We start from the raw sequence: 16,356 nt of genomic DNA on the forward strand, positions 1-16,356 counted from the left end.
AGCCATTATGACGAACTAACACCATAAGATATTATATTATGTCTCCATGACTTGACTGAACCTCATCATTTGATGGAATTCATTATTTGATCAATTAGTGTGTATGTGTGCACATCCCCACACAAAAATTGGCAACTCAGGCTCAGAAAAAATGAAGCCGAGATCCAAATTGTGTTGCATCTTTCTCTGGGCAAAATGCTATATATAACAGGTATGGTCAATTTTAATAAGTTCATCTGAACAAAAGAAATTCAGCCAAATTCACTCCAGAACGGAATTAGACTTGCAGATAATCTTTAACAGTAAATAGCCTAAAGCAATAAAATAGATTATAATTTATTATAGGGTCAACTCTTATAGGTTCAGACAGGTATTCCAACAACCCACAAAGCCTCTTTCGTTGATTACCATCTTCATCCTTGACAGGTATTCACCTACATATTTGTTCTTTATTAACAGTCTGTATTTAGAAAAACCAAATGTAATTCTTTAATTTTGAGCTCAGAGCATCTTTCTTTCACAAATAAAAACTTTTAGAAATGAGCATTAGAAAATAAATTTTACACTACGATCCTTTAACCATTCTCAAACAATTGAGCTTGACTCAATATTTACAAAAACGAGAATATTGTGGATTCCCCTCGAACATATCTCATCCCGGATATCATACATGGATTAAACTGGATACATATTTGTGTGAATGGAACAGGAAAGGCAATTTTATCAAACATAATTTACTTTCAATGATGGCACTCTCCACATGAATAACTGGGTACCATCATAAATGAGGTATGACGAAGTCAGATATACACATTTATATGCCTGTGTATGAATCTGAAACTTTGACTTGTTCATTGTGTAAATTTGGTTCTCTGGTTTTATATTCAGAAAGTAAATCAAGAAACTCATTAAGCAGCCGTTGAACCTTCCTGTTTGATGCCAATGCCGGAAGAACGTCTTCTCTAAGAAGGTCATGCTTTTTCATTCCCTGCAGTGCAGAATAAATTTAAATATGTAGTATGAACTTAATCTGAATGACTCAAAATTTGAACGAAAAATACCAAAACACCAGAATGAAGGTGAATAAAAATCAAGGCTCACCAGAATGTGTGGATCCCATGATGTTGCAATGGAATCTGATGGCATAGATGTTATCATTCCAGCTGGTGGACCAAGCAATTCCTCACAGACTTCTCGTAGGCGGCGCTCATCTGCTTCCCTGAGAGCAGTTTAGATAGAGGAAAACAAGTTTTAATACATAGTATCTAAAGCATTCATTTGAGTTTCTCCACCACTGAAATTCTTTAAAATCTTCCTACCATAAAAGAAGAATGAACTTTTTGATATTGAAGACAAGTTTCTCAACATTATCTTAAACCAAAACAAAAGCTCTGGCTAGATGTCCCTCTCCAAAATCCTTTCCTACATTTGCATGCTATTATTGAAAGTGCACACATCTACTACCCATCCAAGTGAAATGTTATTCCTTTACGACTGATTCAAATCTCTTAACAATGAAATAATGATCCAGAGACCTAAAAAGATTTATTGTTAATGAACTGAAAATTCAAGAGTAATTTTGGTCAGCAACAGCACTCTGCTTGTGAGAAGGAAGATCAGAAGGGCTGTCGATTTTAGCAACATTCTCTGCCTGCCATGAAACACAAATAAATAACAAACCAAATTCATTTTAAAGCATATTTTTTTCTAAGGATTCTGTCTTCAATAAACAATACTATATAACAAGGGCTGAAGTTACAGGGAACCAATTGCCTATAATGTGAATCTTCTTCCATGGATATGGATAGAGGACAACTTGGATAAATAATAAAAAAGGGCTCAGGATTATTTATACAAAGTCATGAATTTATTTAAAAAAATATATATAATCAGAATAAATCTTAAAGTAGAAAATAACATATTTGTGGCATAAGTAGCAACCTTGCAAGACAACGAGTATAAGACAAAAGACATTGCCGGTATTCAATAGGAGACTTCAGCGCCACAGCCGATGCTATCTGGGCCTCTAAATGAGCACGAGTCTGCATTTTGTCCTCACTCGAGGTGCTATTGCACAACAAAAGTAATGTCAAGACAGACCACTCGTAAAAAAATGGAAATATACCATAGAACAAAACTATTGCGTGATAACACCATGTTAAAAGAAAAAAACTACTCTGCATTGAAATCAAATAATGTGGAACACAGTTTGAAATTACACTGACCTGCTCCAAGAGATGTTTCTCATGGCAAACTTTCCAGCATCAGCTTGCAAAGCTGCAAGTTCACCATCTTGAATTGAACTTACTGGCCACGAACTTGTGAAATTTGATGCAGGGAAGCAATCATCTGCTACCCTCAGCCAACACTTCATGCCCATGTGGAAAAGAAATGCATGGCAAGTGGCAAGAACCACAAGAGGAGCTCCAGACCTTGAAAACTTTGCCGATGTGACTTTTATTACCCCTGTTAAAGAAAGAAAAAATTTGATACACCAAAACGAGCAATAAATACCACCCCTCCTGCATCTCCAAAATAGTATTTGAATGCCCTGAAAACTCCATCTAATGCTATTTTTGTATAAAACCAATATTGTGGTATAAAATAGATTCATCCCCAATTTAATTTCAGTAAAATCTACCTGAGCCCTTAAAAGAACCTGTGGCTGAAGTAACAAGAGGAGCAAGAGAGTCATGAAGAAGGCATTTCCAGCCAAATAGGTCCCAGAGATATATTGATCCCCTCTGTGTGACAAGAAGTAGTTTCCAGTTGTCATCACAATCTATGAATGTCGGTGCCGATCCCACCATCATGGTTGGCAAGGCTCTCCTCCCACATTTCGAGTAAACCTATACAAATAAAATGAAAAGGGAAAAAAAAAGAAGCAAATTTAATACTTAGTTGAAGAAAATTATGCAACACAAAATTCTCAATCTTCCAGCTGTCAGCTACTAAAGACGTCTTCATAGTTCTAGGATGTTCGATTTTCACGTGCAGTTCAACTTTTAGATCAATCAAATAAGACTTTGCAAATACCTGTAAGCTACCATCTTCACATCCAACTGCCCAAAAATTAGAATTTCCTGCCAAAACTGTTACTTTTCCAGCCAATTTATCACGCCACAGTATAACAGCTTCCTTTGAGCAAATTACTTCTGTTTCCTTGATCTCGGCAGGATTGGTTGTTTCAATAATATTATTTATAAAAGGCCTAGCTTCCAAACACGTTGGTGCATTTTCAGATTCCCTATCTCTTTCATACACAATTATAGATAAAACACCCTTAGGATTTTGGCTATTCAACACAGTAACGAGCTCTGAATGCGTAAGGTTCCCTCTGGCATCACGATCTGCAGAACTTTGGCCCATCTCTATTGTCAGCCCCTCAGCAATACTAGCCCTTGCAGAAATCCCAACAGGATCTTCTGTTCCACAATGGCAACGCTTATTGGGGTAGTCCTTAGCTCCATCAGGGAGAGGTCGCTTCTGCCCAACTTCGACAGTTGTACCATCCCTTGATGCTACTCCTTGATCATTCTTTCTTTGACCAGAATCGGGGGAATTTAAATCCAACATGAGCCCATGTGTTCCATTAGGGATATCTTGCTGCACAGGAACTCCAACTGCTTCTGGAATAATCCTCTTACGCCCATCTGGTCTCCTGTACTCTCTTTGTTTCACAGGACTCGTCGCCTTTAGAGAGGCAGTTTTATTTAAACCACCCAAAACTGAACCACTGGTCTTTTTGCCAACTTCTAATACCTGAATATCGGTACTCTTTGTTATTATCTGTCCCCCAATTGAGTTCCCAGAATTTGTATATGGCTTCCCAGACAAATTACCACGCTGGGAACCTGTAATGGCCTTTTTGCTACCAGATTGCTTTGCTGCTACTGCTTCAAGCAACAACTGGGCAGGACTTTCGGCCAAGTTTGTTTGACGACCTCTCACATCCCCATATCGACTCTTTTTAAATTCATCTAACTCAGTATCCGAAATCTTGTCACCCAATTCTTTGTTCTCAAAATGGAAAGTAGCCACAGTTCCATCTAAAGAACAGCAGAAAAGAGAATATCCATCTGGGCTCCTGTTTCATAGAAAGGAGCACCTTAAAATACATAATAAAATGTCAAAGCTGTCAATTATATATTGCCAACATAGAAATAAAAAAGATTCACTCAATAAGAAAATTTCTCACCAGGAGAGATCAACAACACTCTGAGAAAAAAAATGTTTCCCAACAAAAATAGGGCGTGGACTGGCTGTGGTCCACACAGTGATGCTACAGTCCTGGCTTCCCATTGCTATTACATTATACGGTGATGAATCCTTTGAAACCAACTTCACTGCACCATTAGCACGTCCACTGGTGTCAACTTGTTCATGGCCCACTAACCCTGACCCATTGAGTTGATGTTTGCGAAACATAAAATTGTTGAACTTCACAGCAACAACAGGAGCATTATGGCCCAAAAAATCAAAAGTGGCAGACCAATCTCCCCTTTCTAATACTGGTGCAGAATGGCTTGGCTTTTGAAATCCATGTGTTGTTGTAATAAAATGCCCACAAGGTGACCATCCAAGGCGCCTAAAGAATGTTGAACCTACCTGCAGTGTTAACAAACAATAGAATCAGTGCAACAACAATTAGCATTTTCACATGCAATCTTACTAAAAAAATGTAACTGATTCAAGGCCTTACTGATTTCCCCCAGTGGCCTTCAGTTCTGTGTTCTAGACTCCAGTCACTTGTGCGCCAAATAATGACACTTTTGTCATCTGATTGGCTTGCAAGAAAAGAACCAATTGGATCCCATGAAATTCCTTTAACAAGGCTAGTGTGACCTCTTAAAACCGCAATAGAAGATGCATCACTCATATTCCAAATTTGGACTGTATTATCCAAACTACAACTGGCTAAAATTGAATCATCTGGAGACCAGTTGAGATCCACCTACTTCAATTAGTACAGACACATAAACCATCTCGGTTAGTAATGCAACCAATATCACAATCCAAAGAACGATGAGTCAACAAGTTTGCACTGTAAAACCATACTGAAACATTTTGAATATTTAAGGCAGTCAACATAAAATTACCACATCTGCAGTATGACCTCGCAAAGTCATCACAACTTTCCAATTCTCAACATCTGGAGGTTCTCCACTACCAAACTCTGTAGTGCCAGACCCAGGTTTTTTCTCATGGATAAGAATCACTTTATCATCAGAACCTGAAGCTACATAGCGACCATGTTTAGCCCACCTGACACAATTAACAGAGCCAAAGTGGTCACGAATAGTGGCCAGCAATGTATGAGCTGTTTGTTCAGCATCCACTTCTTTTCCCACTGGTTTTGTATTCCAAATTCGAACCTTCATGGATAAAAATTAAACATGTTAGTTTCATTACAAAAAGAGATACCCTTTAATAAGATAATTCTGACAGCTAAAACTAGGCCTGCATATGTTGTGAAGCCTATGTTATATTATGACAGGTTAAAAAATATCCAACTTTTTTGTGTGCAATTATGAGGCGAATAAATCAAATCAATGCACCTTTACTATCAAGAAAGATGTCAGAGTGGTCATCCTGGACAAAGATATCAAGAATTTTGTTGGCTGCTGTACCAAGATTTCAGAGACAATTAAGATAATGAAAGAAGGTAGGACAGTTATGCCAAAATGTTTCAATATTGTATTTGGTATTGCACAAAAGGCATCTGCTTTATCTCATAACTATAATCTCACTCTTGCAAAGCTGTTTCATGGCATTGAATAATGGTCTAAAAGTAACTGCATAATCATGATACCTGTTATTGCTTGTTTTATAGCGTTCCTTGGAATTTCACAGGACTAAAATACTTAAAATTTACAAAGAACCAAAAGAACAACCAAACACTTGGCCCTATTCATTTTCAATGGCACACCATGGCAAAATATGATATACAGGAGGTTGTCAGGTGTCATACCAAGCTTTCAAAACAATAGTTGTTTGGACACAAGGCATACACACCAAAAGTGTTTTGACTTGGACTCTATCAAACTCATGGAAGAGTCTGACAGCACTCAAGACTAATACAAGAATGAAGGTCACTTAAACCACCCATAAGATGTCCACAAAGAAAGAGGACAAGCATGATGTCTTTACCTGCAAGTTGCATACTGCTATTGGAATGGTTTTCTTTATTTTGATAAAAATACCTAAATGTGATCATTCCAATTTTCAAATGAACTGACATGCTTAGGATATACAAAGAAGAAATCAGCTACCATTAGCATTTTTCATTCATTCACAAAAGTAACCATCCCATTCATGCAAGATAAATTTTAAGAAAATAATTTATAAAATGCCCATTATACTACAAAAAGTTTTCTTCAAGGATCCAACAACCTAACCAATGCCCTACACGGAGGGATTGAACTATTCTAAAACAACTCAGCAAACAATAACTGGATATATTCAAGATCAATGAAATTGTTAAATTCTTAATTTTTTGCACATTTTCCTAGACCGTGGAGCAAACCAAACAGTAAGGACAGGATACGATTTTCATGAAAATAGATACTATAAAATCCTACATAGAAAAGTAGAGTGTTGGCCTGCAACAGTCAACCTATCCTAGCTTATAGGCAAATTCATATGCAGAACATAAAAAATTATCCGCAGCCAATAATCAGGCAGAACAGCTAAATTCAAAGTGCATTAACTCCTAAATTTAGAGGGTTAAAGACTAGCAGATATCATTCAGTTGGAGGTCCAAAGACACATATGGATATAGGCCGGGGGATTGGTTCCCAGGATGAGTAGCCTCAAGATTGAGTCAGTCATGATTGAGACACATTTTTGCACAGTTTGGAGAGAGTTGTTATTCTTAGCAGATTCCCTACTTACTAGAAGAGGGAGCTCCGGGGATGATACAGCAGTATGGATCACATAATTGGAGTCCTTATTGAACTCAGGACTTCCCAATAAGGCCTTTCCAGGTCACATGCATGACACATTTTATTCTAGCAAGTTTTGCCCAAGGACTCGCATGCCGGAGATAATGAATTATGATATATCTAGAGTATCTGTGAGATTTTGAGTCCGATGAGCTACTTATGGGCCACATGCGAGCACCTTCTATTTTTGGCAATGCTTGCATGACGATTCTAATCGCAGTTTTGGATTCAATACTAAAAGACATATCCAATGAGTATACTCATGTGATTCTGAGTACTTTCTTTTTTTAGAAGTGGTCACATGTGACGTTTGATTACACATCCAAGTTCCACTACATTCCAAATTCAATGGTGTTGTTCTCATCCAAGTCTTGGAACTTTCCATTTTTAGCAATTGGAGCTAGGCACCAGTGATTACATATTTGGACTCCCCACTAAATTCTGAGTCTGATTGTGGCAGTCTCGTCTGATTCTGAGAACTTTCTATTTTTAGCAGTCTTGATGTAGCAGTGCTAACAGCATATCCAGGTTCCCCATTGAACTCCAAGACTAATGAGTATAATAACGTGGGCATGCAGACATAGCACTATTTTTAATAGTGCTTATTTTTAGGCATGTCTAGTTTTAGCAGCATGAGGAGGCAGCCTCAGGGGAGGGCACATGACAACAGTGGAGGATTTACAAGTGGCATAGAATTGGATGAGTCATTAGTGACATGGCTCTCGAGCAAATATATTTTCCCTACTAAATTTTCTCTCTTCCCTAAAATCTCTCCTAATTTCCATCCACTAGTTCCTCTATTTTTTCTCCTTCATTTCACATTTTCCCTCCTTTCACCCCTTAAAACTCTCCCTATTTTCCCTCCTTTTCTTTCCTAAAAGTTCTTATCTTTCCTCCAAGAATTCGATTTCCGAACTCAAGTGATGAAAAGAGAAATTATAAGTTAACTCAAGCTGCCATTCTAAAATTGGAAAATAAAGAGAAAATTAAGACTATTCAAATTGATTGAAGGAAAAATATAGATGGTGCAAATAATAAATTAAGGTGGCTTGAATTTCTAGAGAAAATAGGAGAATGAACTGGTAAAAAAGGGAAAATCACCCGAGTTTAATTGCCAAAATTATCAGAAAACACCGAGAGAAGGTCAGTTAACTCAATTTTTTCTCCACTCAAGTGAACTAAGGGTCAATAATAGCCATTTGACCTCTCCCAATCTTGGGTACTATTAGTGAAGGAAATTATTATTTAAACAAGAGGAAGGCCACCCTTCCAAGTGGAATTGTCTTGAGCAAAAGCAAGCACCTCTCTCTCTCTCAATACTGTCATGGTATCATTGTCTCAAGTTCTGTAATGCAACTTTTCGGCCATTGTAATAAAACTCAATTTTGTTTCACTCAGGTTTGTTTTGATTCAATGTTATCTTTCATAAATTGTTAAATCATATTAGAGGCTGATTTGTGGAGGACTCTTCCACATTATTTTTACGAACTTTTCTATAACTGTTTGGTCACTTACTTGATGGTCAAACAGCCTTAAACTTGCTGTTTTTCCAGTCATCTACTGCATATTTACAGGTCTGGACAGCAGGCACACTCGCCAGGGACACCCCCCTGAGGTTGGAAAACACCAACGGAGAAGAAGATTTTCTAATGACATATTGAGCAAATTCCCTTATATGTTCACTAATGTTTGCAGATGATTTGCAGACATTGTCGTTGTTGATTGGGTCTTTGAGAAGTCAGGAGGGAATTCACAGCGGCTTCTCTGATTTCCGAACTGTGTGAATTATCTGTTGCTTTTATAACTTCAGGGCCTTCAGAAGTTACATTGATTATTTGCATTTTCATTTCCCGTTGTTGTACAAGCACCGTATCACAACCACATGGTGCAATGAACACAATGTAATATTGAGGGTGCAAACGGAGGGAAATTTGCTTGTGGAGTCTTCCATCAAACTTGGAATAAATTTTCAATGAGATTTCACCTAAAGAACTATTATGGTTATACATCCCCATCTCCCTATTACAAGGAGATAAAAACCTAAAATGTAAATTCCCCCAAGGAGTGCCACTTTCACCTGGAACGGTATACAACTTTTTGTACTCTTTCAATTCGAAAATTGTGAATAGCTTTTCCCTATTATTATAAATCATTCCCCTACAATTTGGAATATCAAAATCACAATGATGTATTTTATCTAATCGAAAATACCTTCTATATGTTGTCGTTTGTCCTGCTATAACCAGTGTAATTGGAATACTCTTGAAAATTTTAAGAGGAACCCCACCAACAATTAACAATGAATCATTATAATTATTGTAGCACACAAAGTCCACTATATCTGGGGAACGCATTATTACAGGGCTCCCAGTATCGTGAGTAAGAGGTGAGATTTCTCCATTTGCATATCGTAGATATGGAATAAGATCATGTTGCCTATGGAGAACAAATATTATGTCACTGACTATCACAATGTCACTTATAGAGGAAGTTTGCGGAGGGTTCTTGAATGCTTATAGATGATATTCCGGAAATGTAAGCATAGCCTTAGTTTTCCCATTCAACTCTCGAGCTTTCAGGTACCCTTTTTCCTTAAACAATTTGAGTTCTAGATACAGTTGCTCAAGGTCGCTTCTGTGCCTTTTACCGTGATGCATGGCCTTGATATTTGTTGTTGTCACTGCAATGCCCTTTACTGACTTTATCGCTTCTGGAAGAAGCTGTTGCTTAAAGAATTCATTTCCTTTCTCCCGCTCTTCATCTGCGAACTTTGGATCAAAATCTTCCTGTTGTTCCAAATCTTTCTTTACTTTCTCAGCTTCATTAAGTTTCTTCAATGTATGTGGATTACGATGTTCTGTAAGTACTTTTTGGAAGGTTTCAATTGTTGGCTCGTAGTCCTTAGAACATTTAGCCATCTTAACATATGCAATTCCTTTTTTAATCGAAGGTCGTGCAATCATTTTAAAACCTGAATGAAACTCCCCCCCTTTCAACAGCCTTGTCACAGTCTTCAATGCAATTAGATATCATTTTTTGGGATTCAACTGCGTTAAGAAAGTTATTCATCTATGACCATTTCCATGATAGGTAGTCATAACTGACTTTTTCTCGATTTTTGAATAGTCCACTCAGCACTCATGAGCGAAGAAGTGGGATTGAAACTAGTGAAATGAATCACATAGCGTCAATCATCGCTTCCTTGCACCCAGTAACAGGACTTCCCGGGAGGTCACCCATCCCAGATCACCTCTGGCTCAAGCGCGCTTAATTGTAGATTTTTCCCCACAATCAAGCCCACTTAGCTTGCTACCCCATTTGCAAAACCTTCGAAAGTATTGTGCCTCATGAACCATTCAAGTAGAGCTCCCTTCAGTTGTAATGAATAAAATATATATAAATAACGTAAATGATAGTAAGCATAAATAATTATTAGTTAACTAGTAATTAGGCTGAAGAGGCATGTCTAAATGAGACATAACTCTTCATGAAGAGACACTTGCGTGATATATAAGCAAGCCTCTCGTTCTCATTTGTAAATTCATTATCATTCTTATTCTTATTCATATTTAATATATAATATTTGTATCCTCATGGATATCTTAATATTCCAAGTCTTTTGGAGTAATTAATCTGCATAAGGAACTTTGTTCGCTTCATTTGGTATTAGAGCCACGTTTGGCTGATCACCAGGCCTTTGGCTATCAACCTATCATCAACCATGTTGCTGTTATAATTGAAGCGTTTCGCCACACATTGGGAGATTCTCCATTTTTTAGGTCTTTGGCCATTTGCTTAAATAGAAACTATTTTAAAAAAAATAATAATAATAAAGAATAAAGAAGAAGGGTATATAAAAAAGAAGAGGAAGGGAAATAATATATTCTGAACAAACAAACCAACAAAAAGTGAAAAATATATATATATATATATAAACAAAGGTTTTACATTATTGATAAAAAGTGCATAATAAAGATAAGCGGGAATCTTTTCAAGTATATTTAAAACTTTTTACGTGGAGAAGCCCGTGGTTTTAGAAACCAATGGTAATTGCCCGTGGTTTTAGAAACCAATGGTAAGTTTTACATTTTACATGGAGAACATTAACCGAGGTTTTAGAAACAACCCATGGTATTTTAAAAGTAAAAGATATTTTGATAACATTGGAGAAAAAAGGTGTGATCTAAATAATTTTAATCATTCAAATCTAAAGATTGTGACCGTACCAAGAGTCACGTCTCATCCAAATTTTCTGAGAAAAAATATTATTATAATTATAAAAAAGGATACTATATAAGCCTTATATAGTTAATTATATATTAAAAAAATATTATTATATAAAAAAAAATTATTAAAAGAGTGAACAAAAAAAGAAGAAGAAGAGAATATTTGAAATATATATATATATATATATATATATATTAGATTTTTATAAGAAAGAAGTGGAAATATATTTTATAGATTAAGAGAATATATAAAATTATTTAAACAAAAAAAAGAAGCGATATATATAAAATAAAAAGAGAAATTATATAAAAAGAGAGTTAAAAAAATTATATATAAAAAAAAATAAATAAATTATTAACAAAAAAAAAGAGATGTCGTCCACAAAGAACAACGGTTTCTTTGCACTATGTCCTTTTTGTTCAAAAGGATACCCTAATTGTCAAGAATCATTCAGAAATCAAAATGTTGTTTGCACAAAATGTTACAAAACTTTTACCTTAGTCGAACTTCTAAGTGATGCAGATAAACAATTAATAGCAAGAAAAATGAGAGAATTAATGGCAAGATATAAGGAAATGAAGAAAACAGAATCCACATTGCAAGTTGAAAGCCCATCATCGCTTCTACCAAACGATATAATCCAATGTACCAAGAAATTGCAGCAAAAAAATCAAGAGAATGGGAAAATAGCTAAACTTCAGCAAAACAAGAAAGTGTTAGAACACGAACATAAAAATCTTGTGGATATGCATTACAAAGAAATAATGGAAAAAGATGAAGAAATTTCTCGTCTCAAGGACCACGTCGAAAAATTACTTGCGCAAGTGAAGAAGACTAAGGTCACAAAGAAATAACTCAAGAAGCACTTATCAGAACAAGAAAAGGAAACTTTGCGTTTAAAGAACCTTAATAAAAATTTGTTAGAACAAATCAAAGATCTAAAAGATGAAAATCTTAAAATTCAAAACACTGAAAATAAGGTTGATAAATAAGAAATCAAAGAACTTTTACGACTGAAAAACCATAATCAAAGTCTGCTCACTCAAATTAAGAAGCTTAAGGATGATAAGAAAGCATTAAAAGATAAGTTGGAACAATTCACTCAAGAAGAAGCATCAGAATCTCCAGTCGTAGCAGTCCAAGTTGAAAATAAGGGAACGAATATCGATCCAGTGAATATGACAACTCAAGAAGAAAAGTCAGTTGAAGAAACGCCGCACTTAGATGTTGCAGTTCAGACAATGGACATCCCAAGTGAATGTTCCATAACCAATTCAACAACATCTTCGCCAGAAGAAAATCTAAAAACTCCATATCAACATTCGAATCACGAGAGTAGACCAATCAACCATGCTACGTATCGGTACCATTCAGACCATAAACAACAAATTGATGTTCCAGATAATAGTGATGTAACCTCAATCCCGTCTTATGCTAACAAGTCGTTACAAAATTCCAGTGATCAGAATATTACACAGAAGATTAATCTCGGATGGTTTGATCCCTTCTCAGTGTGACAATTTTGTTTGTCACTTAGAAGATCATATCAACTTGTATCAACGAAGATGATTGTTCCGAGACAGAAAGACTTTCGAAGCCGAAAAAGAGGTCAAGCCTTTTTCATCGACAAGCTTTGAGGACAAAGCTTTTTGAGAAAGGAGGCAATGTAACGAATAAAATATATATAAATAATGTAAAATAATGTAAATGATAATAAGCATAAATAATTATTAGTTAACTAGTAATTAGGTTGAAGAGGCATGTCTAAATGAGACATGACTCTTCATGAAGAGACACTTGTGTGATATATAAGCAAGCCTTTTGTTCTCATTTGTAAATTCATTCTCATTCTTATTCTTATTCATATTTAATATATAATATTTGTATCCTCATGGATATCTTGATATTCCAAGTCTTTTGGAGTAATTAATCTGCAGAAGGAACTTTGTTCGCTTCATCACTCTTATGTATTTAAGAATTGAGGGTATTTTGCAGTGCATTATATTAGATATCATTTTTTGGGATTCAACTACGTTAAGAAAGTCATTCATCTATGACCATTTCCATGAGATGTAGTCATAACTGATTTTTTCTCATGATTTTTGAATAATCCACTTAGCACTCATTCATCAGGTGATGCTCACAAGGGTGACGAAGTGGGATTGAAACTAGCGAAATGAATCACATAGCGTCAATCATCACTTCTGGGGCTTGCACCTAGTAACCAGGACTTCCCGGGAGGTCACCGATCCCAGATCGCCTCTGGCTCAAGCACGCTTAATTGTGGAGTTTTCCCCACAATCAAGCCTACTTAGCTTACTACCCCATTTACAAAACCTTAGCAAGTATTGTGCCTCATGAACCATTTATGTAGAGCTCCCTTCACTCTTATGTATTTAAGTATTGAGGGTCTTTCACAGTGCATTATATTAGATATCATTTTTTGGGAATCAACTGTGTTAAGAAAGTCATTCATCTATGACAATTTCCATGAGAGGTAATCGTGACTCGTAACTGACTTTTTCTCATGATTTTTGAATAGTCCACTTAGAACTCATTGCATCGGGTGATGCTCATAGCAGTGAAGAAGTTGGATTGAAACTAATGAAATGAATCATATAGCGTCAATCATCACTTCTAAGGCTTGCACCCAGTAACCAAGACCTCCCGAGAAGTCACCCATCCCAAATCGCCTCTGGCTCAAGCGCGCTTAACTATGGAGTTTTCCCACAATCAAGCCCACTTAGCTTGCTACCCCATTTGCAAAACCTTAGCAAGTATTGTGCCTCATGAACCATTCAAGTAGAGCTCCCTTCACTCTTATGTATTTAAGTATTGAGGGTCTTTTGCAGTGCATTATATTAGATATCATTTTTTGGGATCCAACTACGTTAAGAAAGTCATTCATCTATGACCATTTCCATGAGAGGTAGTCATGACTCGTAACTGACTTTTTCTCATGATTTTTGAATAGTCCACTTAGCACTCATTGCATCAGGTGACGCTCACAGGGGTGAAAAAGTGTGATTGAAACTAGTGAAATGAATCACATAGCGTCAATCATCACTTTCGGGGCTTGCACCCGGTAACCAGGACTTCTTGGGAGGTCACCCATCTCAGATCGCCTTTGGCTCAAGCACGTTTAACTGTGGAGTTTTCCCCACAATCAAGCCCACTTAGCTTGCTACCCCATTTGCAAAACCTTAACAAGTACTGTGCCTCATGAACCATTCAAGTAGAGCTCCCTTCACTCTTTATGTATTTAAGTATTGGGGGTCTTTCGCAGTGCATTATATTAGATATCAATGCAATCTTCATACTTCCCCATTCCCAAATAGACCGTTGCCTTAATAATAACCTCAAAATCTTCCTTCTTATACGTTGCATTTCCAAGCTCCTTTTCCTTATGTGCCTCTGCTTTCCGAGCCGCCTTCTCTTTCTCCTCATCTGGAATATCCATTGGTTCTAGCTGACCTGGAGGTGGGCGTAATGGAAACTCCAACTCTAAGGGAGGGCCTACTAGTTTCTCCTTTTTCCTTTTCTCATATTGTTTCTCTTCTTCTAATTCATACCAATCCACTTCATCATGTATTATATCTTCTGGATGTAATCCCCTTTGTTCACTTCCTCCCTCCTTTGAAGTAGCCCTACCAACGCTTTGCTCTGGACTGTGCTGAGAAGCATATTCAAGTTGTTCTTCCTCGCCAGAATAACCAAAAAAATCATGCATATCTACTGTTGAACGAGTTACATGGTGATTATCACCTTGATCACTTAGTTCTCTAACTGGCTCGGTATCTGCTCCTTCTCCTTTAGTTTCAACATCAACTTCATCTGGATCATCATCTTGATCTTTTTTCATTTCTTCACCTTCATTATCATCTTCCTTATTATCGATTTCCTTTCGACATGCTTTAAACTTCTGCATGTGATTTTTCTAATCGGTGAAATGCTTCTTGCATTTTACTACACTGCTCAACGCATTCAACGCGTAAATGTGATGGCATATTGTGCGGTGAACAACGTTCAAAGACTCGCATGATTATATTGTGCGTCATGGCTCTTATACCACTGAAGCACCAAAACTAATAGCTTGTTGACTTAATAGGTTAAAATACACGAGAGGTATTTTGGAATAATAATTTATTATATATAAAATGTATAATTGATGATTGTTACAATGAGGACCCACATATATATACCTAAGCAAGTGTCCTTTCGTAACTAGGCATGTCTTTTAGACATACCTTTTCACTTAACTTAATGACTATTTAACATAATCAATATTTGATTATTTATTATTTACATTATTTATATTCATTTTATTTTAGGTAATTTATATTTGTAACAAGCATTCTTCAAAATGTCCACCTTTACCAACAACACCTTTTTGTCTTTAACCATATCCCTCACAAAGTGATACTAAACATCAATATGCTCTGTCTTCGAATGATAAGCAGGGCTCTTTGCCAAGAAAAATGCACTTTGGCTGTCACAATCTATCCTTGTAGCTTTTTATGCCAACCCCATACCTAAACACAAACTCTGCAACCAAACTGCTTCCTTGCTTGCATGAGTGGCTGCGATGTATTCAACTTTTGTGGTTGAAAATGCCACTACAGATTGTTTCTTGCTCATGCAATTGATTGCTCCTCCAAATAGGTTAAACACATACCCAAATATCCAACCCAATCAGTGTCAACAAAGCCACGTATGTCCAACACTTTGTCCAATCCTGCTCTTCCTTGGTAGCCTAAACCATAATCACTAGTGTCACGCAGATACCTGAAACCCCCTTTACATCCAATGCTCCTTGCCTACTTTTGACATAAAACTACTCAATACTCTCACTGCATGTGCAATGTCTAGTCTGGTACAAACCATTGCGTACATCAAACTTCCAATTGCACCACATATGGAACATGGGACATGTCCTCTTCCTCTTCTTGTGTCTTAGGATACTATTCCATAGATAACTTTACCCCTACATGAAAAGGAACCTTCATCAGTTTACTATCCTGCATATTAAACCTCTGCAATATTGTTTCGACATACTTCCTCTGATTTAACCAAAGTTTCCTCTTAGCTAGATCTCTTTTAATTTCCATGCCCAAAATAAAATTTACAACGCCAAGATCCTTCATGTCGAATTTAGAGGATAATTCGGCCTTCACATCCTAGACAA

The 16,356-nt window shown here is 36.5% G+C and overlaps 1 protein-coding gene across 2 annotated transcripts in view; it reads right to left on the minus strand.

The window, feature by feature from the left end:
• Positions 1-511: 511 nt before the first annotated feature.
• HIRA (histone chaperone HIRA-like protein) overlaps positions 512-16,356 on the minus strand; it is a 50,022-nt gene continuing 34,177 nt past the window's right edge. Inside the window, exons 2-10 of one of the 2 annotated variants that reach the window (XM_089384498.1) lie at positions 5,100-5,375; positions 4,703-4,954; positions 4,199-4,608; positions 3,037-4,087; positions 2,642-2,849; positions 2,226-2,466; positions 1,942-2,067; positions 1,102-1,219; positions 512-988 (exon numbers count right to left, since the gene is read on the minus strand). In XM_089384498.1, the coding sequence (XP_089240624.1) occupies positions 815-988; positions 1,102-1,219; positions 1,942-2,067; positions 2,226-2,466; positions 2,642-2,849; positions 3,037-4,087; positions 4,199-4,608; positions 4,703-4,954; positions 5,100-5,375 (2,856 nt within the window). In that variant the 3' untranslated portion in view covers positions 512-814. Of the gene's footprint in view, positions 989-1,101; positions 1,220-1,941; positions 2,068-2,225; positions 2,467-2,641; positions 2,850-3,036; positions 4,088-4,198; positions 4,609-4,702; positions 4,958-5,099; positions 5,376-16,356 lie in introns of those variants that run through there. The other variant, XM_089384499.1, reaches the window with a different exon arrangement.

This window comes from Pinus tabuliformis, chromosome Q, assembly GCF_031772625.1.
Source record: "Pinus tabuliformis cultivar Carrire ecotype Pingquan chromosome Q, CPIR1, whole genome shotgun sequence".
Taxonomy (NCBI): Eukaryota; Viridiplantae; Streptophyta; class Pinopsida; order Pinales; family Pinaceae; genus Pinus; species Pinus tabuliformis.